Consider the following 23996-nt stretch of genomic DNA (forward strand, 5'->3'; position numbering starts at 1 on the left):
GTGGGGGTTGAAGTGTTCTTTAATTTTCTTTCTCCTTCTGCCAACGAACAGCTCTTCTGGACAGAGTTGAGAGCCTGTGCCTAGAGAGAGCTAGACATCTTGTGTGGGAAGGTGGAAGTGGCATCTGTGTGTGTGTGTGAGAGAGAGAGAGAGACAGAGAGAGTTGTCTTGCAGTCTGGAGAGCCTTGTCCGGGGATGGATGAGGTGAGGCAGGGAACAGAACTAGACTTGGCCACCGTTCTTCCCTTGGATATGCCCTGTTACCGGACCTGGTGTCGGTTCTGAGTCAGGGCAATCAGAGGCTGCACACCTTCCTTGCACTGATTTGGGCTCAAGGAGCTCCCTCCTCCACCTCCTCTCTCCGTTCCCCACGACTCCCCCCCCCCCAGCACTCAGCGCTGTGGACACATCCCGAGGCACCCTTGGCGGAGCTCTGGCTCCTTGTCTGCTCCCCCAAAGCGGACCTCCTTTCAGCCCATCATCCCCTCCTGCTTCTCTCGGCGGCGTTCCCCTGGGCAGGACGCCCCAATTTTGTGGCTGCCACTGAGTTTTTCTCCTGCAATTTTCTCCGTCTCTTTCCTTGCTTTCGGGAGAGATCGCAGGTGGGGGGGAAACAAAATTTATCTCCCACTAAGAGCTGGGATTCTTGGGGTTTCCTGTACTTTTCGCCACCTCGAGCCCAGGTCAATCTAATTTCTTCCTCCCAGTTTCTCCCTCATCATTTCCGCTCCCAGAGACTGGGGGTGGGGGCTGAGGGTGGAGGTGGCAGGGGATGCCCAGATCAAGTGAGGTAGCGCCGTTGGCCGAGGGTCCAGAATCTTCGCCCTCCCTCCGGGGAATTTCGTTTTAGGGGCCGCCGGCCTTGGACTTGGGTGCCGCGCGAGTTTGCGCGTGCGTTCCGAAGCTTTCTGCTGCCCCAAACGTCCTCTAAACTAGTGTGACGGATTCCTCTCTCTCTCTCTGTCTCTCTCTCTTTCTCTCTCTCTCTCTCTCTCTCTCTCTCTGTCGCCCTCATCACTCCCCCCTCATCACTCCCGGCCTGCACGCCAATTGATAAAGAAGGGTTAGGGACACTTTTAATCCAGTGCGAAGGCTTTGGAGGAGAGACAGAATAAGCGACTCTGCGTGGATCTGTTCTGAGGCTGGAAACAAGGGCGTGCGAACGAACGCCCTACCCCCACCTCACCCCTCCCTTGTGCTTGAACCTCTCAAATGCCCGCAACCCTATTACTCGTCGCACAGTAGGAACAGATTCCAAGGATCCTTACAAAGTCAGTTTCCTTGGGTCCTGAAATTGTTCAAAAACTTTTAGTCCGTTCTTTGGTATCTTTGGTATCAGCATCTGCCCAGAACTTTGGTTTTACCCTCGATGTTACAGTCTCCGGAGAGGTCTTATTTCGTACTCTTTTCGGATCAGATCTCTTGGTAAACAGGCAGGGACGTTCACCCTACAGAGTAGATGTATTAGTGAGTTTGCTGTGGGTTCCTTCAGTCTTTCAAACTTGTGGGGCCTTTTCTGGGTTGCGCAGGGATTGGAGCGGGAAGAGGGCCAAGGTGTTTCCGGCCAAGCGCGCGGGGTTAAGTGGAGACGCGACTCGCGGGGCTCTCCTGCCGGATCCCCTTTGGGACACCTCTGGCCTACCCCCAGCCTGGAGCTTAGAGACCCGAGTCGCAGAAACCAAATGGCCCGCTCCCAGTTGGCCCCCATTCTGTGAACGAGTGGACTCGCCCCAGGGTCGTCGGGCCGAGAGTGGGTTCGGTTTGTGTGGCTTCGCCTCTAACAAAGAGATCCGCAGTAATCCGCCGAATCTGTTATCAATTTCTCCACTGCCCGCGCCCCGCCCCACGCGCCCCGCCCGTCGGGAAGCTCGGAAAGTGTGCGCGGCCCGCAGCGATCTCTGCCGCCGCCTCGGAAGCACGTCGGAGCGTGTGTGTCTGTGGACGAGTGAGTGTGTGAATGTGCGTGAGTGTGTGTATGAATGTGTGCGCGCGGTCCTGGCCGCCGCTGGGGAGAGGAGACTTCGCAGCCTGGACCGCGCGCGAAGGCAGCCCTCGCAACCAACCCCCTCCCCTGGAGGAAACTTGACACTTCGGGCGGGGGTGGGGAGGAAGACGGAGCCTTCTCGCTGCTCGGCTGGGGAAACCCCAGGTTTCTATTCTCCGGGATGCTCCCCGGGCTTTGCGGCGTTTTAGGGACGAGTGGGACACAGGCGCGGAGCCCCGGGTAGCGGGCACTGGGACCACATAAGCATTTCCTCTCGAGGAGCCCCAAGGAGTCTGGGCCAAAAGGACGGCTGGCAGGGAAAAGCTGTGGCGCGCTCCCGAGCCCCTTCGCGTTTCCACGGCTGCCTAGGTTCCCTCAATCTCTTTTCCGGCGCAGGTTCCAGGCCAGGCCCTTCTGCCGCCTGGAGGAGGTTCACCTTCCCTTTTCCGAGGAAGGGGCTCCCTCGGGGGTTGCGGGTGGCGCAGCGCGGCCGGGTTACTCTTACCAGAGATGGAAAAGGGGATTTTGGAAACCCGCTCCTCCCACCCGCACCCGCCACCGCCTCGCTCCGCCGCCGCCTACAGGTGGAGAAGTCACCAGTGGGGAGGACGGCAGCGGAAGCTTCCAAGGCCGCCCCCTGCCCCCGAAATTCTTCACAACGCGAACCTTCGCCGCCAAGGGCCCCGGCGCCCTGGAATCCAGGGACTCAAATGAGGCGCGGGAGCATCTCTGGCCCCGCCGGCGGAGGCTCACTCGCACCGGCTCTGGCCTCGCCTTGCACCCTCACCTTTCGGGACTGACCCAACGAAGTCTGAATTGGGCTGGAGGGTGGGGTAGCGGTGTTCCAGGACCGGGCTCACGGTGTCGCGATAGAGAGATGGTCAACTCCAGACCAGGACCAAAGGAAACTGGAGTCCCCCTTGGCTTCCTTTCCCCTTTCTCCGTGGCGGCTGCCAGGAGTGGAGATGCGAGGGGGGCGGTAGGGGGAGTGAGAAAATCAATTTGGGGGAGGGTTGCGGGGAGGGCCGAGAAGGGATCCCGTCTCTCGGGACAGCGGGACCCAGACCTCCTACTTTCCTCTGGGGTATATCCCTTCTCTGGGGTACACTGAGTCCAAGGAGGAGGCCGAAGGCAGGGGAGAGGGCATTGTTTTCCGGTTTCCTTGGTTGGGAGAACAGCTCGCTCCCCGCCTTATCCCCTGTGCCCCCCCATCTCCTCCCCACTCCAGTCTGGCTGAAGAGCGTTCTAAGGAAACCCAGGCTGCCCTTCCCCCTCTGGAAGTGGCTGGCCGCAAAGCGGGCCGTAAACTGATTATGAAACAGACGATGTTAATTCGGAGCCGCATTTCCCAGCTGGGCACTCGCGCGCGCGCTGCTCCCGGGGGCCTCGCCCCCCACCCCTTGCCCTTCCCCCCCCCGCGTGCTGCCCCCACCCCCCACCCCTGCGCCGGCCACTCCGCCTCCTCCGCAGCCGCCGGCGGCGCGCTCCTCTCGCCTTTGCGCTCCTCTCGCCCATGGAATTAATTCCGGCTCCACTTGTTGCTCTGCCCAGGTCGGGGAGCGGACGAGGGTGGCAGCGGGTTCCTGAGTGAATTCCCGAGGAGGGACTCAGCGCAGCGCGAACTAGAGGGGAGCGAGGGGGTGCGGGACGCGAGCAAGCAGGAAGGAGGCAGCGCCTGGCACCGGGGTTTTGACTCAACAGCATTGAGACATGTTTGTAATCGCTGGCGTGCCCCGCGCGCAGGATCCCAGCAAAATCAGATTTCCTGGTGAGGTTGCGTGGGTGGATTAATTTGGAAAAAGAAACTGCCTATATCTTGCCATCAAAAAACTCACGGAGGAGAAGCGCAGTCAATCAACAGTAAACTTAAGAGACCCCGGATGCTTCCGTTGTTTAAACTTGTATGCTTGAAAATTATCTGAGAGGCAATAAACATCTGCTCCTTTCTTCCCTCTCCAGAAGTCGATTGGAATATTAAGCCCAGGAGTTGCTTTGGGGACGGCTGGAAGGGCAATGTCTTCCAAGTTCTTCCTAATGGCTTTGGCCATATTTATCTCCTTCGCCCAGGTCGTAATAGAAGGCAATTCTTGGTGGTAAGTTTTTCTATGTGCATACTCTTTTATTTAAAGATTCGTTTGTATAATGCTGCAATATTTAAAGCTGAGTCTTGAGTTTGGGTGCATTTATCTAATATATATATATATATATATATATATCTTATATAGGTATATATATACATATATATGTATCTTTAAATCAAAATTTTCTTTTAATTTGCCAATACTTTGAAGCTTATCTTTAGCTCCATAGGGAATCAGAACCTATAAATTCAGACCTTTTTCTATGAGGTCCTTGTTCAGAGGTATGCTTGAAGTACGTCATGTAATAAAGGGAAACCGAAATTCACTTCTCTAATAATTGTAAGCCTATCTATAAAATTTACTTTTTGCCACCTCTAGGTAGTAGAAGTGAGTTCCAACGTTTATTTTCTGTCAGTCACTTGAGGTTATTAACCTTCAGGGTCTGAGGTAGGCAGAGTTCTAGGAAGGCAGCTAAACTCCAAGTGGGTTAGTATTTGGGGCTTGAAATTTGATCAAAAGGAGGTTAACTTGAAGTAGTCAAATGTCCCTAAACGAGGGTTTCTTGCCGGTAGGGGCCTTGAAGATAGACTGCAGTATATCCAGGGGATTATTTTTGACGGCGTTCTGGATATTTTTTCACTGTAAATGAACAGCATTTTTCTGACTGTCAAACACGACTTCTGTTCACTGGATACCCTGTCTTGGGTCCTTCACAATCACATAAGGAGCCTTCTTAAAATGTCCGGAACGGGCTGAATTTTTCTTCGGTAGGACAAGTATTCTTCAGTACACTTGTCCTACTGTTCTTCCATCATCAGTCAAAAGGAACTGCTATCTCCTACCCGTGTCTAATTGTGTCTACTTTCGGCATTCATACATTTTCAAGGCAGATCGGTCCAATTTGTGAGGCAAAGTGAGTCATTTTCTTTAATGTCAGAGGCCCGTACCCCAAACTGCCATTTCCGCCTTCTCTGGTGTGGATTTCAGAATTTTGTGAAATTCTGGTTCAGGTATATGGCAGCGAGGGGCAAGGAAGGGAGTGAAAACTCTAACTGAGGAGCCAGATGGCGGGATGGGGACTACACAATACCTCTGTTTTCTGAGTGGAGTTTAAACAGAGGAGTTTTATGAAGCCCTTCTCATACTTTGTCATGAGGACAAGCAGGAGAGAAAAAGCATCTGTGTGCTTAAAACTATGTATTGCTGACATGTTTTCAGGGGGCCCACCTTGACAGTTCACGTAAATCTTGAATGCACATCTCCCTCCCCCCCTTTTTTAGGTCGCTAGGTATGAATAACCCTGTTCAGATGTCAGAAGTATATATCATAGGAGCACAGCCTCTGTGCAGCCAACTGGCAGGACTTTCTCAAGGACAGAAGAAACTATGCCACTTGTATCAGGACCACATGCAGTACATCGGAGAGGGCGCGAAGACAGGCATCAAAGAATGCCAGTATCAGTTCCGACACCGGAGGTGGAACTGCAGCACCGTGGATAACACCTCAGTCTTCGGCAGGGTCATGCAGATAGGTAGGAAACCATTTAATGTATTTTTAAATATATAGAAACTTTTCTCCTAGGAGAAGTCTTTAGTGTTACTTACAAGCTTGATATGGAGGGAATCTTCCAGCAGGGTGGTGGCTTGGGAATTTTGTCATTATGGCTGTGTGCATGCCTGTCCCCGCATCTAATTATAAGTTTTGGACTTCTTGACCCAAATCAGGAGATGGGGGAGGGCATCAAAGACACCTTCATTTTTCTGAACACTTAATTTTTCTAAAAAGCATTTTGTTTAAAATAGTAGTAGCAGAACACTTATTTTGGTCTCTCAAAAGATGAGGAGGAAAACTGAGTCATTTTTGTCCTTTTAAAGTGGCCCAAGCATCAAACTAAAAACTGTCATCTTTCAGAATGCTGGATGTGTTGGAAGTAAACAAGGTTTTAATTAATTTTCCTAATATAGATATATCCTAAGGCTATCAATCAAGATATGTATGTTTGTTAAAGGCTTTATTTTTAGTCCAGAAAGAAGTTTAATCAGATGTGATCCAATTTACATTTTCGATGTTGGCCATTGATATAAAGGCACGTGCTTCAGATCTCAGCCTAGAAACTTTTAAAAGTTTTAACGTATGGCTCACGGTCCAATTCTTTATTTTTAAATGTGTTTGTTGTTGAACTTGTTGTTATTCCATTCAGGGAGGAGGTGGCATTAAAACTGGGCTAAAGGCAAAGAATTTGGCAAATCAGTTGTTTGCCTCTGGTTTGGTTGAATAGCATAGGCTACAGTCTGACAGATGTGGTCCTGTCTGTGTTTTCTAGTGAATATTTTCGGTCTCTTTTTACTTTTATGCAAACAAGCCTGTATAATTAATATGACTGCAGTGACTCCTAAAATAAGAAGCAATTTATCAAAGCAATTAACTATTTATACTGACTGAAGATAAAAAGTTGGCTTAATGTCCATCATGGACGGATAAAATGCTTTTTTAAAAACCCTGAAAAGTGCATTCATTGAGAACAAAAAAGAGTTGTCAGTGGATGTTTGAGCCAAGCAGCTTCATAAACTAAAATAATACAGGGCTGGAAGCTGTTCCTCTAATTGAATGGGAAAATGCTCTGCAGCCTCAGCCTGCAAGAGTTTCATGGGGCTTTGTCCTTCCTGTTAATGATTAAAATGTGCTAATGTATGTACTGGGATCTGAATCTAGGAGTTAAGCTTCAGGAACACAGGAGTTTTCCCCTGAATATGGGCTGCCTTATGTAGTTAACTGGCAGTGTAGTGAAGATTGAATTCTGCTGCATTTCGATATTGTGAGTGACCCAAAACCTTTTTTTTTTTTTAGCTATATCAGAATGGTGACCTGTCAGCTTTCCCCCGTCACCTTTGCTTTATATGTTCCCCCTATCTATCTGCCTTCCTCTCAAACTAAACTATGGGAGCGGCTTTTCACATGTATATGAGTTAGTGAAAATCATACACCTCCGATGGCAACAAGGAAGGAAAACAGCAATTGGAACTGTTTTTCTGTGTAGTCACTGGAACACAGCTTTGATTTAAGATCCTCTTCCTACGTAGCCTGTTTTGGGCCAAAATGTTCAGAATAAGCTATCATTTGCTAAGTGGATTTGAGTTCTGCTGAAGATTTATTTAAAATGTGGTCCAAGATTCAAAGAGCCTGCTTCCTCAGGGAACAAGCAGAACCCTTGGTACAAAGGCCTGTATTTAATTGTCCCTGTAAGTAGACTCTCTGGTCCTCAGATGTGTGGCACTGTCTGGGTTGATGCGAACTGGGTGGGAGTGGAACCTCGTGACGGCCGTAGAGGAGGGAGACCTCCTAGATCCTATCATCAAGTCACCGAGGCCCTGGGAGGACCTTGCCCAAGGATCCTCAGGTGTCCGAGGTCTCAGAGCAGAAAGCTCCTGCTGGGTGGCTTTCGGGTGAACACAGACAGAGCCTTTAAAAAAAAAAAGAGAGAGAGATGGAGAGAAGAAAAATCAGAATAGATTTTTATGGAAGAGGAACATGGACCCCACGCCAATAGTGGAAAAGTTACTTAGCTTTCACTTTTCTATTTAAGGGTATGTTGGAAGAGAATGAGCTAAGGGAAAATTTAAAACACCTTTGATGCTAAGTGTGGGTGCCCCACTCCAGAGCACTTAGTACAGCAGGGACATGGAGGCCACTTCTTGTCCCTGAGAATCTGACCCTGTGATGGGGCCAGTGTCTGACTCAGGCTGCCACCCCCAACCCCTTACCTCCTCTCTCAAGGCCAGTCCAGGTGCTGTACACCATTGCCTCATGAAGGGCCCACTCTTCATTTTGGAAACTTTCTCGTTTTTTCATCATGCTAACCTTTCCTTCCAGCTTTTGTCTCTGTCTCGTCTTTGTTCCCATGCTGTGAAAAGATGTATAAGAAAGGCGCCATTTTTAAGGAGGGTGAGAATAAGAGTAGATGTAGATTTCACAGGGAGGGAGCTGTAACTGGACCAGCAGTGTGCCATCCAGCATGACTGTATCCACAGGCTTTAGCCAAAGAGCACTTTGCAAGCTGACATTTCCCTGCAATGACCAGTTAGCTTAGAGATTTCTACCAGGTTTGTATTCTGGGGCAAAAAAGGATATGTTCAAGATAGACTTATGAAAATAGCAGCAGCATTGTGTTTTATGTAAAAGCCCTTTTGTGCTCTATATATACAGGAGAGTGGTTTATTTTCCTCTGTCTCCAGAGGATTGTTTCTCTCTCTCTCTTCCTCAAGCTACCTCTTTATTCTACAAGTCTCCCATCCAGAGACACAGCATTTTCTATATTATCAGCGTTCATCCTCAAATCACTCCCTAGAATCTGTCTGCTCTCCTCATTTCTCTCCACTCCCTTGATGTTCTCTGCCTTGCTAATTCAAGCTTGGTAGATGTAACACCCCACCGCCCCCCCCCCCAACAGGAACTTTCTGGATCCTCCTGCCAACCACCCGTACAGTCCTCAAGTTATTCATTTTTTAAAATGTGGGAGGGAAGGTCTGGTAAATCAGAACCATCACTATTCCTGGAAGGGAGATCACAAATGGCTGTGGATTGAAGTGTGGAGCACAAGTCCAAGAAAAGGGCAGCCTGTGGGATGCTTGCATTGGCAGAGCCGTCCTCCTGCAGGATGGGCTTCTGCTTGGGGCTGAGTCTTGTTGTCAGCTGTTCTTGTGCCGTCCCCCATTGTCCACCCCCCCAAAAAAAAAGATTGTTAGCAAGCTCTTTTTAAGTATAGGAGCAACCGTTTCCTGTAAAGAGATTCCAGTGCCAGAAGGGGCCCTTTTTTCCCTAGGCATCTAGTTCAATACCCTTAATTTTATAGTTGAGGAAAATAAGGACCCCCTCATCTTGCCCGCCCCCCAGGCCCAGCTTCAGCTGGCCAGCTGTTAATCCTTTCTCTCTCATAGGACAATACTTTGATTAAGTGACTTCTTGTTACATGTAGAAATGTCTCCACATACAAGTGGAGATGAAGGTAGTCTATGGTTACCTCTTTTTTTCTCCTTACAAATAGGGCTCCTGTAGAACCGTTTGACAGGGAGGTACTCTTTACAAGTTTTAGGGAAGGAGAGAACTTTTTTCCTCTAGGCCTATATATTCTTTACAAGTTTGGGGAAGAAGAACCTTTTTATTTTTTTTTTTCCTCCTTTTTGCTATTATCCTAACACTTGGAGTCAGAGGCTGCTGGGAGTTGCAGAAGTGACATTAAGGAACTGCAGGCTGTTTTAAAAGTAGACACTCACCTACTTGAGTGAGAAGTATCAGGCCCGTCAGCTTGGGGTTTGAGAAGAGGCGAGTTTCATTTAAAACTCTCTAGGAACCAGTTTAGAAATGTCCTCTGGGAAAGTCAGGAGCCTTGTTGTGAGACAGGCTTGGTGCAGCAGATGGAGGATGGGGAAGCCGGGTTTCAGCCACCGACGCCACAGGGACTGGCGAGGGACTGCTGCAGGGGCTCTAAGCCTTGCAGCCCCCATGCTCCTGCCCTGGAGGTAACTCAGAATGAAAATAATACCAAACATTAAAATAAGTAAGGCAGTCTACTCCAATTCTGCGTTTTTCCTCAGTGACTTCTTTCATGGGCATTTTGGAAAATGAGAAGTTTGGAGTATTTTCATAAGAGGTGCAGAGAAAACGCAGTCCAGCCCTGCTTAGAATCCTGCCTTGGGCTCTGAAGTGTCAGAGCAGAGGTACCAGGGATGCTGCTCCTTTGTCATGGGTCGCTTCTACGTGTGTGGGGGGAACGTGTGCCGCCTTCCCCCTCCGGGGGGGTCCGGGGGCTCGGCCGCGGCTGCGGAGCGGGGGCGCCCACTGACCCGTCCTCGCCCGCAGGCAGCCGCGAGACGGCCTTCACGTACGCGGTGAGCGCCGCGGGGGTGGTCAACGCCATGAGCCGCGCCTGCCGCGAGGGCGAGCTGTCCACCTGCGGCTGCAGCCGCGCCGCGCGCCCCAAGGACCTGCCACGGGACTGGCTGTGGGGCGGCTGCGGCGACAACATCGACTACGGCTACCGCTTCGCCAAGGAGTTCGTGGACGCGCGCGAGCGGGAGCGCATCCACGCCAAGGGCTCGTACGAGAGCGCGCGCATCCTCATGAACCTGCACAACAACGAGGCCGGCCGCAGGGTGAGCATGCCGCCGCCGCGCCCCTCCTGGGGGAGGGCGCTGCTGTGTCCAGTCTCCGTCTCTCGCTCTGTCTCTGCGTCTGGGTCTCCCTCTCTTCCCCTCTCCGTCCTAGCTTTTCCGGTCTCCCCCCGCCTCTCCCTGCTGGTCCCTTTCCACTTCCCCCACACCCCCTTCCCAAGCAGCTACACACAGGCCTCCCTGAAGAGGGGTGGACACCCCAGAAAGGCCTCCTGGAGGGGAAGCATCCCGCGTTGGCCCCCTCCAGCCAAGGTGCTCCTGCCCTGGCCTGAGAAACAGCTTTCTCTACCTTTTTAATTAGTCCCCAGTGCAGCTGGCCAGCCCAGCTCAGAAATAAAAATGTTCCTAACGTTCGCTGCCCTCTGCCCGGGATCAAGTTTGTGGTTGGGCTTAAATGGAGGACAGGGAGTTATTTATGCGAGTAGATGCCCACCTGACAAGGCCCTCACCCCAGCTTCAAGGGTTACTTACCTTCCCCTCTGCTTTTTCGTACCCCTCTTTGTGTCATTAGATACCAGGCCTGATGGTTTGAGGGTTTTCCAGAAAGACCTGTTGTAGGAAAATGGGGAGTATTTTTAGCAGAGTGGAGTTTTATGCATCTGAACATCAGGTGCATCAAGGTGGCTATGGAGAGGTGAGACCCATTCAGGAGTGTGAAGAAAGGAGCTCTAGAGAGCAGAGAGCCACTCAGGAGTGTCCAGAGAGGAGCTACGGTGAGGAGAGAGCCACTCGGGACTGTCCAGGGAGGACATCTTGAAAGGGGAGAGCCACTCAGAAGTGTCTAGAGAGGAGCTCTGGAGAGGACAGAGCCACTCAGGAGTGTGCAGAGAGGAGCTCTGGAGAGGAAAGAGCCACTCAGGAGTGTGCAGAGAGGAGCTCTGGAGAGGAGAGAGTCACTCATGAGTATCCAGAGAGGAGCTCTGGAGAGGACAGAGCCACTCAGGAGTGTCTAGATGGGAGATCAAGAGAGGAGAGAGCCACTCAGGAGTGTCTAGAGAGAAGCTTTGGAGAGGAGAGAGTCACTCAGGAGTGTGCAGAGAGGAGATCTGGAGAGGACAGAGCCACTCAGGAGTGTGCAGAGAGGAGCTCTGGAGAGGGGAGAGCCACTCAGGAGTGTGCAGAGAGGAGCTCTGGAGAGGGGAGAGCCACTCAGGAGTGTCCATAGAGGAGTTCTGGCGAGGAGAGAGCCACTCAGGAGTGTGCAGAGAGGAGCTCTGGAGAGGAGAGAGCCACTCAGGAGTGTGCAGAGAGGAGCTCTGGAGAGGGGAGAGCCACTCAGGAGTGTGCAGAGAGGAGCTCTGGAGAGGAGAGAGCCACTCAGGAGTGTGCAGAGAGGAGTTCTGGAGAGGAGAGAGCCACTCAGGAGTGTGCAGAGAGGAGCTCTGGAGAGGACAGAGCCACTCAGGAGTGTGCAGAGAGGACCTCTGGAGAGGGGAGAGCCACTCAGGAGAGTGCAGAGAGGAGCTCTGGAGAGGGGAGAGCCACTCAGGAGTGTCTAGATGGGAGATCAAGAGAGGAGAGAGCCACTCAGGAGTGTCTAGAGAGAAGCTTTGGAGAGGAGAGAGTCACTCAGGAGTGTGCAGAGAGGAGATCTGGAGAGGACAGAGCCACTCAGGAGTGTCTAGATGGGAGATCAAGAGAGGAGAGAGCCACTCAGGAGTGTCTAGAGAGAAGCTTTGGAGAGGGGAGAGTCACTCAGGAGTGTGCAGAGAGGAGCTCTGGAGAGGACAGAGCCACTCAGGAGTGTGCAGAGAGGAGCTCTGGAGAGGGGAGAGCCACTCAGGAGTGTGCAGAGAGGAGCTCTGGAGAGGAGAGAGCCACTCAGGAGTGTCCATAGAGGAGTTCTGGCGAGGAGAGAGCCACTCAGGAGTGTGCAGAGAGGAGCTCTGAAGAGGACAGAGCCACTCAGGAGTGTCCAGAGAGGAGCTCTGGAGAGGAGAGAGCCACTCAGGAGTGTGCAGAGAGGAGCTCTGAAGAGGACAGAGCCACTCAGGAGTGTGCAGAGAGGAGCTTTGTAGAGGACAGAGCCACTCAGGAGTGTCCAGACAGGAGCTCTGGAGAGGGAAGAGCAACTGAGGAGTGTTTAGCGAGGAGCTCTGGAGAGGGGAGAGCCACTCAGGAGTGTGCAGAGAGGAGCTCTGGAGAGGGGAGAGCCACTCAGGTGTTTGCAGAGAGGAGATCTGCAGAGGGGAGAGCCACTCAGGAGTGTCTAGAGCGGAGCTCTGGAGACGGGAGACCCACTCAAGACTCTCAAGAGAGGAGCTGTGGAGAGGAGAGAGCCACTCCGGAGTGTCCAGAGAGGAGCTCTGGAGAGGGGAGAGCCACTCAGGAGTGTCTAGAGAGGAGCTCTGGAGAGGAGAGGGCCACTCAGTAGTTTCCAGAGACGAGATCTGCAGAGGGGACAGCCACTCAGGAGTGTCTAGAGCGGAGCTCTGGAGACGGGAGACCCACTCAGGACTCTCCAGAGAGGAGCTGTGGAGAGGAGAGAGCCACTCAGGAGTATCTAGAGAGGAGCTCTGGAGAGGGGAGAGCCACACAGGAGTGTGCAGAGAGGAGCTCTGGAGAGGACAGAGCCACTCAGTATTGTCTAGAGAGGAGATCAAGAGAGGGGAGAGCCACTCAGGATTGTCTAGAGAGGAAATCAAGAGAGGGGAGAGCCACTCAGGAGTGTCCAGAGAGGAGCTCTGGTGAGGAGAGAGCCACTCAGGAGTGTCCAGAGAGGAGCTGTGGAGAGGACAGAGCCACTCAGAAGTGTGCAGAGAGGAGTTCTGGAGAGGACAGAGCCACTCAGAAGTGTGCAGAGAGGAGCTCTGGAGAGGAGAGAGCCACTCAGGAGTGTCCAGAGAGGAGCTACGGTGAGGAGAGAGCCACTCGGGACTGTCCAGGGAGGACATCTTGAAAGGGGAGAGCCACTCAGAAGTGTCTAGAGAGGAGCTCTGGAGAGGACAGAGCCATTCAGTATTGTCTACAGAGGAGATCAAGAGAGGGGAGAGCCACTCAGGATTGTCTAGAGAGGAGATCAAGAGAGGGGAGAGCCACTCAGGAGTGTGCAGAGAGGAGCTTTGGTGAGGAGAGAGCCACTGAGGAGTGTCCAGAGAGGAGCTTTGGAGAGGGGAGAGCCACTCAGGAGTGTCCAGAGAGGAGTTCTAGAGAGGAGAGAGCCACTCAGGAGTGTGCAGAGAGGAGCTCTGGAGAGGACAGAGCCACTCAGGACTGTGCAGAGAGGAGCTCTGGAGAGGAGAGAGCCACTCAGGAGTGTCCAGAGAGGAGCTCTGGAAAGGGAAGAGCCACTCAGGACTCTCCAGAAAGGAGCTGTGGAGAGGAGAGAACCACTCCGGAGTGTCCAGAGAGGAGCTCTGGAGAGGGGAGAGCCACTCAGGAGTGTCTAGAGAGGAGCTCTGGAGAGGAGAGAGCCACTCAGGAGTTTCCAGAGAGGAGATCTGCAGAGGGGAGAGCCACTCAGGAGTGTCTAGAGCGGAGCTCTGGAGACGGGAGACCGACTCAGGACTCTCCAGAGAGGAGCTGTGGAGAGGACAGAGCCACTCAGGAATATCTAGAGAGGAGCTCTGGAGAGGGGAGAGCCACTCAGGAGTGTCCAGAGACTAGCTCTAGAGAGGAGAGAGCCACTCAGGAGTGTGCAGAGAGGAGCTCTGGAGAGGACACAGCCACTCAGGAGTGTCCAGAGAGGAGCACTGGAGAGGAGAGAGCCACTCAGGTGTGTCCATAGAGTAGCTCTAGAGAGGAGAGAGCCACTCAGGAGTGTCCATAGAGGAGTTCTGGCGAGGAGAGAGCTACTCAGGAGTGTGCAGAGAGGAGCTCTGGAGAGGGGAGAGCCACTCAGGAGTGTGCAGAGAGGAGCTCTGGAGAGGGGAGAGCCACTCAGGAGTGTGCAGAGAGGAGCTCTGGAGAGGAGAGAGCCACTCAGGAGTGTGCAGAGAGGAGCTCTGAAGAGGACAGAGCCACTCAGGAGTGTCCAGAGAGGCGTTCTGGAGAGGAGACAGCCACTCAGGAGTGTCCAGAGAGGCGTTCTGGAGAGGAGAGAGCCACTCAGGAGTGTCCAGAGAGGAGCTCTGGAGAAGAGAGAGCCACTCAGGAGTGTGCAGAGAGGAGCTCTGGAGAGGAGAGAGCCACTCAGGAGTGTGCAGAGAGGAGCTCTGGAGAGGAGAGAGCCACTCAGGAGTGTGCAGAGAGGAGCTCTGGAGAGGGGAGAGCCACTCAGGAGTGTCTAGAGAGGAGCTTTGTAGAGGCCAGAGCCACTCAGGAGTGTCCAGACAGGAGCTCTGGAGAGGGAAGAGCAACTGAGGAGTGTTTAGCGAGGAGCTCTGGAGAGGGGAGAGCCACTCAGGAGTGTGCAGAGAGGAGCTCTGGAGAGGGGAGAGCCACTCAGGTGTTTCCAGAGAGGAGATCTGCAGAGGGGAGAGCCACTCAGGAGTGTCTAGAGCGGAGCTCTGGAGACGGGAGACCCACTCAAGACTCTCAAGAGAGGAGCTGTGGAGAGGAGAGAGCCACTCCGGAGTGTCCAGAGAGGAGCTCTGGAGAGGGGAGAGCCACTCAGGAGTGTCTAGAGAGGAGCTCTGGAGAGGAGAGAGCCACTCAGTAGTTTCCAGAGAGGAGATCTGCAGAGGGGAGAGCCACTCAGGAGTGTCTAGAGCGGAGCTCTGGAGACGGGAGACCCACTCAGGACCCTCCAGAGAGGAGCTGTGGAGAGGAGAGAGCCACTCAGGAGTATCTAGAGAGGAGCTCTGGAGAGGGGAGAGCCACACAGGAGTGTGCAGAGAGGAGCTCTGGAGAGGACAGAGCCACTCAGTATTGTCTAGAGAGGAGATCAAGAGAGGGGAGAGCCACTCAGGATTGTCTACAGAGGAAATCAAGAGAGGGGAGAGCCACTCAGGAGTGTCCAGAGAGGAGCTCTGGAGAGGAGAGAGCCACTCAGGAGTGTCCAGAGAGGAGCTACGGTGAGGAGAGAGCCACTCGGGACTGTCCAGGGAGGACATCTTGAAAGGGGAGAGCCACTCAGAAGTGTCTAGAGAGGAGCTCTGGAGAGGACAGAGCCATTCAGTATTGTCTACAGAGGAGATCAAGAGAGGGGAGAGCCACTCAGGATTGTCTAGAGAGGAGATCAAGAGAGGGGAGAGCCACTCAGGATTGTCTAGAGAGGAGATCAAGAGAGGGGAGAGCCACTCAGGAGTGTGCAGAGAGGAGCTTTGGTGAGGAGAGAGCCACTGAGGAGTGTCCAGAGAGGAGCTTTGGAGAGGGGAGAGCCACTCAGGAGTGTCCAGAGAGGAGTTCTAGAGAGGAGAGAGCCACTCAGGAGTGTGCAGAGAGGAGCTCTGGAGAGGACAGAGCCACTCTGGACTGTGCAGAGAGGAGCTCTGGAGAGGAGAGAGCCACTCAGGAGTGTCCAGAGAGGAGCTCTGGAAAGGGAAGAGCCACTCAGGACTCTCCAGAAAGGAGCTGTGGAGAGGAGAGAACCACTCCGGAGTGTCCAGAGAGGAGCTCTGGAGAGGGGAGAGCCACTCAGGAGTGTCTAGAGAGGAGCTCTGGAGAGGAGAGAGCCACTCAGGAGTTTCCAGAGAGGAGATCTGCAGAGGGGAGAGCCACTCAGGAGTGTCTAGAGCGGAGCTCTGGAGACGGGAGACCGACTCAGGACTCTCCAGAGAGGAGCTGTGGAGAGGACAGAGCCACTCAGGAATATCTAGAGAGGAGCTCTGGAGAGGGGAGAGCCACTCAGGAGTGTCCAGAGACTAGCTCTAGAGAGGAGAGAGCCACTCAGGAGTGTGCAGAGAGGAGCTCTGGAGAGGACACAGCCACTCAGGAGTGTCCAGAGAGGAGCACTGGAGAGGAGAGAGCCACTCAGGAGTGTGCAGAGAGGAGCTCTGGAGAGGAGAGAGCCACTCAGGAGTGTGCAGAGAGGAGCTCTGGAGAGGAGATAGCCACTCAGGAGTGTGCAGAGAGGAGCTCTGGAGAGGGGAGAGCCACTCAGGAGTGTCTAGAGAGGAGCTTTGTAGAGGACAGAGCCACTCAGGAGTGTCCAGACAGGAGCTCTGGAGAGGGAAGAGCAACTGAGGAGTGTTTAGCGAGGAGCTCTGGAGAGGGGAGAGCCACTCAGGAGTGTGCAGAGAGGAGCTCTGGAGAGGGGAGAGCCACTCAGGTGTTTCCAGAGAGGAGATCTGCAGAGGGGAGAGCCACTCAGGAGTGTCTAGAGCGGAGCTCTGGAGACGGGAGACCCACTCAAGACTCTCAAGAGAGGAGCTGTGGAGAGGAGAGAGGCACTCCGGAGTGTCCAGAGAGGAGCTCTGGAGAGGGGAGAGCCACTCAGGAGTGTCTAGAGAGGAGCTCTGGAGAGGAGAGAGCCACTCAGTAGTTTCCAGAGAGGAGATCTTCAGAGGGGAGAGCCACTCAGGAGTGTCTAGAGCGGAGCTCTGGAGACGGGAGACGCACTCAGGACTCTCCAGAGAGGAGCTGTGGAGAGGAGAGAGCCACTCAGGAGTATCTAGAGAGGAGCTCTGGAGAGGGGAGAGCCACACAGGAGTGTGCAGAGAGGAGCTCTGGAGAGGACAGAGCCACTCAGTATTGTCTAGAGAGGAGATCAAGAGAGGGGAGAGCCACTCAGGATTGTCTAGAGAGGAAATCAAGAGAGGGGAGAGCCACTCAGGAGTGTCCAGAGAGGAGCTCTGGTGAGGAGAGAGCCACTCAGGAGTGTCCAGAGAGGAGCTGTGGAGAGGACAGAGCCACTCAGAAGTGTGCAGAGAGGAGTTCTGGAGAGGACAGAGCCACTCAGAAGTGTGCAGAGAGGAGCTCTGGAGAGGAGAGAGCCACTCAGGAGTGTCCAGAGAGGAGCTACGATGAGGAGAGAGCCACTCGGGACTGTCCAGGGAGGACATCTTGAAAGGGGAGAGCCACTCAGAAGTGTCTAGAGCGGAGCTCTGGAGAGGACAGAGCCATTCAGTATTGTCTACAGAGGAGATCAAGAGAGGGGAGAGCCACTCAGGATTGTCTAGAGAGGAGATCAAGAGAGGGGAGAGCCACTCAGGAGTGTGCAGAGAGGAGCTTTGGTGAGGAGAGAGCCACTGAGGAGTGTCCAGAGAGGAGCTTTGGAGAGGGGAGAGCCACACAGGAGTGTCCAGAGAGGAGTTCTAGAGAGGAGAGAGCCACTCAGGAGTGTGCAGAGAGGAGCTCTGGAGAGGACAGAGCCACTCAGGACTGTGCAGAGAGGAGCTCTGGAGAGGAGAGAGCCACTCAGGAGTGTCCAGAGAGGAGCTCTGGAAAGGGAAGAGCCACTCAGGACTCTCCAGAAAGGAGCTGTGGAGAGGAGAGAACCACTCCGGAGTGTCCAGAGAGGAGCTCTGGAGAGGGGAGAGCCACTCAGGAGTGTCTAGAGAGGAGCTCTGGAGAGGAGAGAGCCACTCAGGAGTTTCCAGAGAGGAGATCTGCAGAGGGGAGAGCCACTCAGGAGTGTCTAGAGCGGAGCTCTGGAGACGGGAGACCGACTCAGGACTCTCCAGAGAGGAGCTGTGGAGAGGACAGAGCCACTCAGGAATATCTAGAGAGGAGCTCTGGAGAGGGGAGAGCCACTCAGGAGTGTCCAGAGACTAGCTCTAGAGAGGAGAGAGCCACTCAGGAGTGTGCAGAGAGGAGCTCTGGAGAGGACACAGCCACTCAGGAGTGTCCAGAGAGGAGCACTGGAGAGGAGAGAGCCACTCAGGTGTGTCCATAGAGTAGCTCTAGAGAGGAGAGAGCCACTCAGGAGTGTCCATAGAGGAGTTCTGGCGAGGAGAGAGCTACTCAGGAGTGTGCAGAGAGGAGCTCTGGAGAGGGGAGAGCCACTCAGGAGTGTGCAGAGAGGAGCTCTGGAGAGGGGAGAGCCACTCAGGAGTGTGCAGAGAGGAGCTCTGGAGAGGAGAGAGCCACTCAGGAGTGTGCAGAGAGGAGCTCTGAAGAGGACAGAGCCACTCAGGAGTGTCCAGAGAGGCGTTCTGGAGAGGAGACAGCCACTCAGGAGTGTCCAGAGAGGCGTTCTGGAGAGGAGAGAGCCACTCAGGAGTGTCCAGAGAGGAGCTCTGGAGAAGAGAGAGCCACTCAGGAGTGTGCAGAGAGGAGCTCTGGAGAGGAGAGAGCCACTCAGGAGTGTGCAGAGAGGAGCTCTGGAGAGGAGAGAGCCACTCAGGAGTGTGCAGAGAGGAGCTCTGGAGAGGGGAGAGCCACTCAGGAGTGTCTAGAGAGGAGCTTTGTAGAGGACAGAGCCACTCAGGAGTGTCCAGACAGGAGCTCTGGAGAGGGAAGAGCAACTGAGGAGTGTTTAGCGAGGAGCTCTGGAGAGGGGAGAGCCACTCAGGAGTGTGCAGAGAGGAGCTCTGGAGAGGGGAGAGCCACTCAGGTGTTTCCAGAGAGGAGATCTGCAGAGGGGAGAGCCACTCAGGAGTGTCTAGAGCGGAGCTCTGGAGACAGGAGACCCACTCAAGACTCTCAAGAGAGGAGCTGTGGAGAGGAGAGAGCCACTCCGGAGTGTCCAGAGAGGAGCTCTGGAGAGGGGAGAGCCACTCAGGAGTGTCTAGAGAGGAGCTCTGGAGAGGAGAGAGCCACTCAGTAGTTTCCAGAGAGGAGATCTGCAGAGGGGAGAGCCACTCAGGAGTGTCTAGAGCGGAGCTCTGGAGACGGGAGACCCACTCAGGACTCTCCAGAGAGGAGCTGTGGAGAGGAGAGAGCCACTCAGGAGTATCTAGAGAGGAGCTCTGGAGAGGGGAGAGCCACACAGGAGTGTGCAGAGAGGAGCTCTGGAGAGGACAGAGCCACTCAGTATTGTCTAGAGAGGAGATCAAGAGAGGGGAGAGCCACTCAGGATTGTCTAGAGAGGAAATCAAGAGAGGGGAGAGCCACTCAGGAGTGTCCAGAGAGGAGCTCTGGTGAGGAGAGAGCCACTCAGGAGTGTCCAGAGAGGAGCTGTGGAGAGGACAGAGCCACTCAGAAGTGTGCAGAGAGGAGTTCTGGAGAGGACAGAGCCACTCAGAAGTGTGCAGAGAGGAGCTCTGGAGAGGAGAGAGCCACTCAGGAGTGTCCAGAGAGGAGCTACGGTGAGGAGAGAGCCACTCGGGACTGTCCAGGGAGGACATCTTGAAAGGGGAGAGCCACTCAGAAGTGTCTAGAGAGGAGCTCTGGAGAGGACAGAGCCATTCAGTATTGTCTACAGAGGAGATCAAGAGAGGGGAGAGCCACTCAGGATTGTCTAGAGAGGAGATCAAGAGAGGGGAGAGCCACTCAGGATTGTCTAGAGAGGAGATCAAGAGAGGGGAGAGCCACTCAGGAGTGTGCAGAGAGGAGCTTTGGTGAGGAGAGAGCCACTGAGGAGTGTCCAGAGAGGAGCTTTGGAGAGGGGAGAGCCACACAGGAGTGTCCAGAGAGGAGTTCTAGAGAGGAGAGAGCCACTCAGGAGTGTGCAGAGAGGAGCTCTGGAGAGGACAGAGCCACTCAGGACTGTGCAGAGAGGAGCTCTGGAGAGGAGAGAGCCACTCAGGAGTGTCCAGAGAGGAGCTCTGGAAAGGGAAGAGCCACTCAGGACTCTCCAGAAAGGAGCTGTGGAGAGGAGAGAACCACTCCGGAGTGTCCAGAGAGGAGCTCTGGAGAGGGGAGAGCCACTCAGGAGTGTCTAGAGAGGAGCTCTGGAGAGGAGAGAGCCACTCAGGAGTTTCCAGAGAGGAGATCTGCAGAGGGGAGAGCCACTCAGGAGTGTCCAGAGACTAGCTCTAGAGAGGAGAGAGCCACTCAGGAGTGTGCAGAGAGGAGCTCTGGAGAGGACACAGCCACTCAGGAGTGTCCAGAGAGGAGCACTGGAGAGGAGAGAGCCACTCAGGTGTGTCCATAGAGTAGCTCTAGAGAGGAGAGAGCCACTCAGGAGTGTCCATAGAGGAGTTCTGGCGAGGAGAGAGCCACTCAGGAGTGTCCAGAGAGGAGCTCTGGAGAGGGGAGAGCCACTCAGGAGTGTGCAGAGAGGAGCTCTGGAGAGGAGAGAGCCACTCAGGAGTGTGCAGAGAGGAGCTCTGGAGAGGGGAGAGCCACTCAGGAGTGTGCAGAGAGGAGCTCTGGAGAGGGGAGAGCCACTCAGGAGTGTGCAGAGAGGAGCTCTGGAGAGGGGAGAGCCACTCAGGAGTGTGCAGAGAGGAGCTCTGAAGAGGACAGAGCCACTCAGGAGTGTCCAGAGAGGCATTCTGGAGAGGAGAGAGCCACTCAGGAGTGTCCAGAGAGGAGCTCTGGAGAAGAGAGAGCCACTCAGGAGTGTGCAGAGAGGAGCTCTGGAGAGGAGAGAGCCACTCAGGAGTGTGCAGAGAGGAGCTCTGGAGAGGACAGAGCCACTCAGGAGTGTGCAGAGAGGAGCTCTGGAGAGGAGAGAGCCACTCAGGAGTGTGCAGAGAGGAGCTCTGGAGAGGGGAGAGCCACTCAGGAGTGTCTAGAGAGGAGCTTTGTAGAGGACAGAGCCACTCAGGAGTGTCCAGACAGGAGCTCTGGAGAGGGAAGAGCAACTGAGGAGTGTTTAGCGAGGAGCTCTGGAGAGGGGAGAGCCACTCAGGAGTGTCTAGAACGGAGCTCTGGAGACGGGAGACCCACTCAGGACTCTCAAGAGAGGAGCTGTGGAGAGGAGAGAGCCACTCCGGAGTATCTAGAGAGGAGCTCTGGAGAGGGGAGAGCCACACAGGAGTGTGCAGAGAGGAGCTCTGTAGAGGACAGAGCCACTCAGTATTGTCTAGAGAGGAGATCAAGAGAGGGGAGCCCACTCAGGATTGTCTAGAGAGGAAATCAAGAGAGGGGAGAGCCACTCAGGAGTGTCCAGAGAGGAGCTCTGGTGAGGAGAGAGCCACTCAGGAGTGTCCAGAGAGGAGCTGTGGAGAGGACAGAGCCACTCAGGAGTGTGCAGAGAGGAGTTCTGGAGAGGACAGAGCCACTCAGAAGTGTGCAGAGAGGAGCTCTGGAGAGGAGAGAGCCACTCAGGAGTGTCCAGAGAGGAGCTACGGTGAGGAGAGAGCCACTCGGGACTGTCCAGGGAGGACATCTTGAAAGGGGAGAGCCACTCAGAAGTGTCTAGAGAGGAGCCCTGGAGAAGATAGAGCCATTCAGTATTGTCTACAGAGGAGATCAAGAGAGGGGAGAGCCAGTCAGGATTGTCTAGAGAGGAGATCAAGAGAGGGGAGAGTCACTCAGGAGTGTCCAGAGAGGAGCTCTGGAGAGGGGAGAGCCACTCAGGAGTGTGCAGAGAGGAGCTCTGGAGAGGGGAGAGCCACTCAGGAGTGTGCAGAGAGGAGCTCTGGAGAGGAGAGAGCCACTCAGGAGTGTGCAGAGAGGAGCTCTGAAGAGGACAGAGCCACTCAGGAGTGTCCAGAGAGGCGTTCTGGAGAGGAGAGAGCCACTCAGGAGTGTCCAGAGAGGCGTTCTGGAGAGGAGAGAGCCACTCAGGAGTGTCCAGAGAGGAGCTCTGGAGAAGAGAGAGCCACTCAGGAGTGTGCAGAGAGGAGCTCTGGAGAGGAGAGAGCCACTCAGGAGTGTGCAGAGAGGAGCTCTGGAGAGGAGAGAGCCACTCAGGAGTGTGCAGAGAGGAGCTCTGGAGAGGGGAGAGCCACTCAGGAGTGTCTAGAGAGGAGCTTTGTAGAGGACAGAGCCACTCAGGAGTGTCCAGACAGGAGCTCTGGAGAGGGAAGAGCAACTGAGGAGTGTTTAGCGAGGAGCTCTGGAGAGGGGAGAGCCACTCAGGAGTGTGCAGAGAGGAGCTCTGGAGAGGGGAGAGCCACTCAGGAGTGTCTAGAGAGGAGCTCTGGAGAGGAGAGAGCCACTCAGTAGTTTCCAGAGAGGAGATCTGCAGAGGGGAGAGCCACTCAGGAGTGTCTAGAGCGGAGCTCTGGAGACGGGAGACCCACTCAGGACTCTCCAGAGAGGAGCTGTGGAGAGGAGAGAGCCACTCAGGAGTATCTAGAGAGGAGCTCTGGAGAGGGGAGAGCCACACAGGAGTGTGCAGAGAGGAGCTCTGGAGAGGACAGAGCCACTCAGTATTGTCTAGAGAGGAGATCAAGAGAGGGGAGAGCCACTCAGGATTGTCTAGAGAGGAAATCAAGAGAGGGGAGAGCCACTCAGGAGTGTCCAGAGAGGAGCTCTGGTGAGGAGAGAGCCACTCAGGAGTGTCCAGAGAGGAGCTGTGGAGAGGACAGAGCCACTCAGAAGTGTGCAGAGAGGAGTTCTGGAGAGGACAGAGCCACTCAGAAGTGTGCAGAGAGGAGCTCTGGAGAGGAGAGAGCCACTCAGGAGTGTCCAGAGAGGAGCTACGGTGAGGAGAGAGCCACTCGGGACTGTCCAGGGAGGACATCTTGAAAGGGGAGAGCCACTCAGAAGTGTCTAGAGAGGAGCTCTGGAGAGGACAGAGCCATTCAGTATTGTCTACAGAGGAGATCAAGAGAGGGGAGAGCCACTCAGGATTGTCTAGAGAGGAGATCAAGAGAGGGGAGAGCCACTCAGGATTGTCTAGAGAGGAGATCAAGAGAGGGGAGAGCCACTCAGGAGTGTGCAGAGAGGAGCTTTGGTGAGGAGAGAGCCACTGAGGAGTGTCCAGAGAGGAGCTTTGGAGAGGGGAGAGCCACACAGGAGTGTCCAGAGAGGAGTTCTAGAGAGGAGAGAGCCACTCAGGAGTGTCCAGAGAGGAGCTCTGGAAAGGGAAGAGCCACTCAGGACTCTCCAGAAAGGAGCTGTGGAGAGGAGAGAACCACTCCGGAGTGTCCAGAGAGGAGCTCTGGAGAGGGGAGAGCCACTCAGGAGTGTCTAGAGAGGAGCTCTGGAGAGGAGAGAGCCACTCAGGAGTTTCCAGAGAGGAGATCTGCAGAGGGGAGAGCCACTCAGGAGTGTCTAGAGCGGAGCTCTGGAGACGGGAGACCGACTCAGGACTCTCCAGAGAGGAGCTGTGGAGAGGACAGAGCCACTCAGGAATATCTAGAGAGGAGCTCTGGAGAGGGGAGAGCCACTCAGGAGTGTCCAGAGACTAGCTCTAGAGAGGAGAGAGCCACTCAGGAGTGTGCAGAGAGGAGCTCTGGAGAGGACACAGCCACTCAGGAGTGTCCAGAGAGGAGCACTGGAGAGGAGAGAGCCACTCAGGTGTGTCCATAGAGTAGCTCTAGAGAGGAGAGAGCCACTCAGGAGTGTCCATAGAGGAGTTCTGGCGAGGAGAGAGCTACTCAGGAGTGTGCAGAGAGGAGCTCTGGAGAGGGGAGAGCCACTCAGGAGTGTGCAGAGAGGAGCTCTGGAGAGGGGAGAGCCACTCAGGAGTGTGCAGAGAGGAGCTCTGGAGAGGGGAGAGCCACTCAGGAGTGTGCAGAGAGGAGCTCTGAAGAGGACAGAGCCACTCAGGAGTGTCCAGAGAGGCGTTCTGGAGAGGAGAGAGCCACTCAGGAGTGTCCAGACAGGAGCTCTGGAGAAGAGAGAGCCACTCAGGAGTGTGCAGAGAGGAGCTCTGGAGAGGAGAGAGCCACTCAGGAGTGTGCAGAGAGGAGCTCTGGAGAGGACAGAGCCACTCAGGAGTATCCAGAGAGGAGCTCTGGAGAGGACAGAGCCACTCAGGAGTGTCTAGATGGGAGATCAAGAGAGGAGAGAGCCACTCAGGAGTGTCTAGAGAGAAGCTTTGGAGAGGAGAGAGTCACTCAGGAGTGTGCAGAGAGGAGCTCTGGAGAGGACAGAGCCACTCAGGAGTGTGCAGAGAGGAGCTCTGGAGAGGAGAGAGCCACTCAGGAGTGTCCAGAG

At 54.5% G+C, this 23996-nt stretch overlaps 2 protein-coding genes and 1 long non-coding RNA gene across 5 annotated transcripts in view; 1 reads left to right on the forward strand and 2 right to left on the reverse strand.

The window, feature by feature from the left end:
- The window catches only part of WNT5A (Wnt family member 5A), a 64581-nt gene that overhangs the window by 3019 nt on the left and 37566 nt on the right, over positions 1–23996 (forward strand). Inside the window, exons 1-4 of one of the 3 annotated variants that reach the window (XM_082346812.1) lie at positions 1968–2149; positions 3944–4077; positions 5346–5596; positions 9922–10214. In XM_082346812.1, the coding sequence (XP_082202938.1) occupies positions 3998–4077; positions 5346–5596; positions 9922–10214 (624 nt within the window). In that variant the 5' untranslated portion in view covers positions 1968–2149; positions 3944–3997. Of the gene's footprint in view, positions 1–1967; positions 2150–3541; positions 3753–3943; positions 4078–5345; positions 5597–9921; positions 10215–23996 lie in introns of those variants that run through there. The other 2 variants (XM_082346811.1, XM_082346810.1) reach the window with 2 other exon arrangements.
- LOC309607820 lies at positions 5607–9908 on the reverse strand. The gene is made up of 3 exons (XR_014232565.1): positions 9336–9908; positions 7827–7966; positions 5607–7525 (listed from the first exon to the last, which is right to left on the reverse strand). It is a non-coding gene; the product is annotated as an uncharacterized lncRNA (long non-coding RNA).
- LOC309607818 (uncharacterized protein) overlaps positions 10223–23996 on the reverse strand; it is a 123527-nt gene continuing 109753 nt past the window's right edge. Inside the window, exon 8 of the mRNA XM_082346814.1 lies at positions 10223–10781. Within this exon, the coding sequence (XP_082202940.1) occupies positions 10696–10781 (86 nt within the window). The 3' untranslated portion in view covers positions 10223–10695. The remainder of the gene's footprint in view (positions 10782–23996) is intronic.

The sequence above is a fragment of the Balaenoptera borealis genome (assembly GCF_965194805.1).
Source record: "Balaenoptera borealis genome assembly, chromosome: 12".
Lineage (NCBI taxonomy): Eukaryota > Metazoa > Chordata > Mammalia > Artiodactyla > Balaenopteridae > Balaenoptera > Balaenoptera borealis.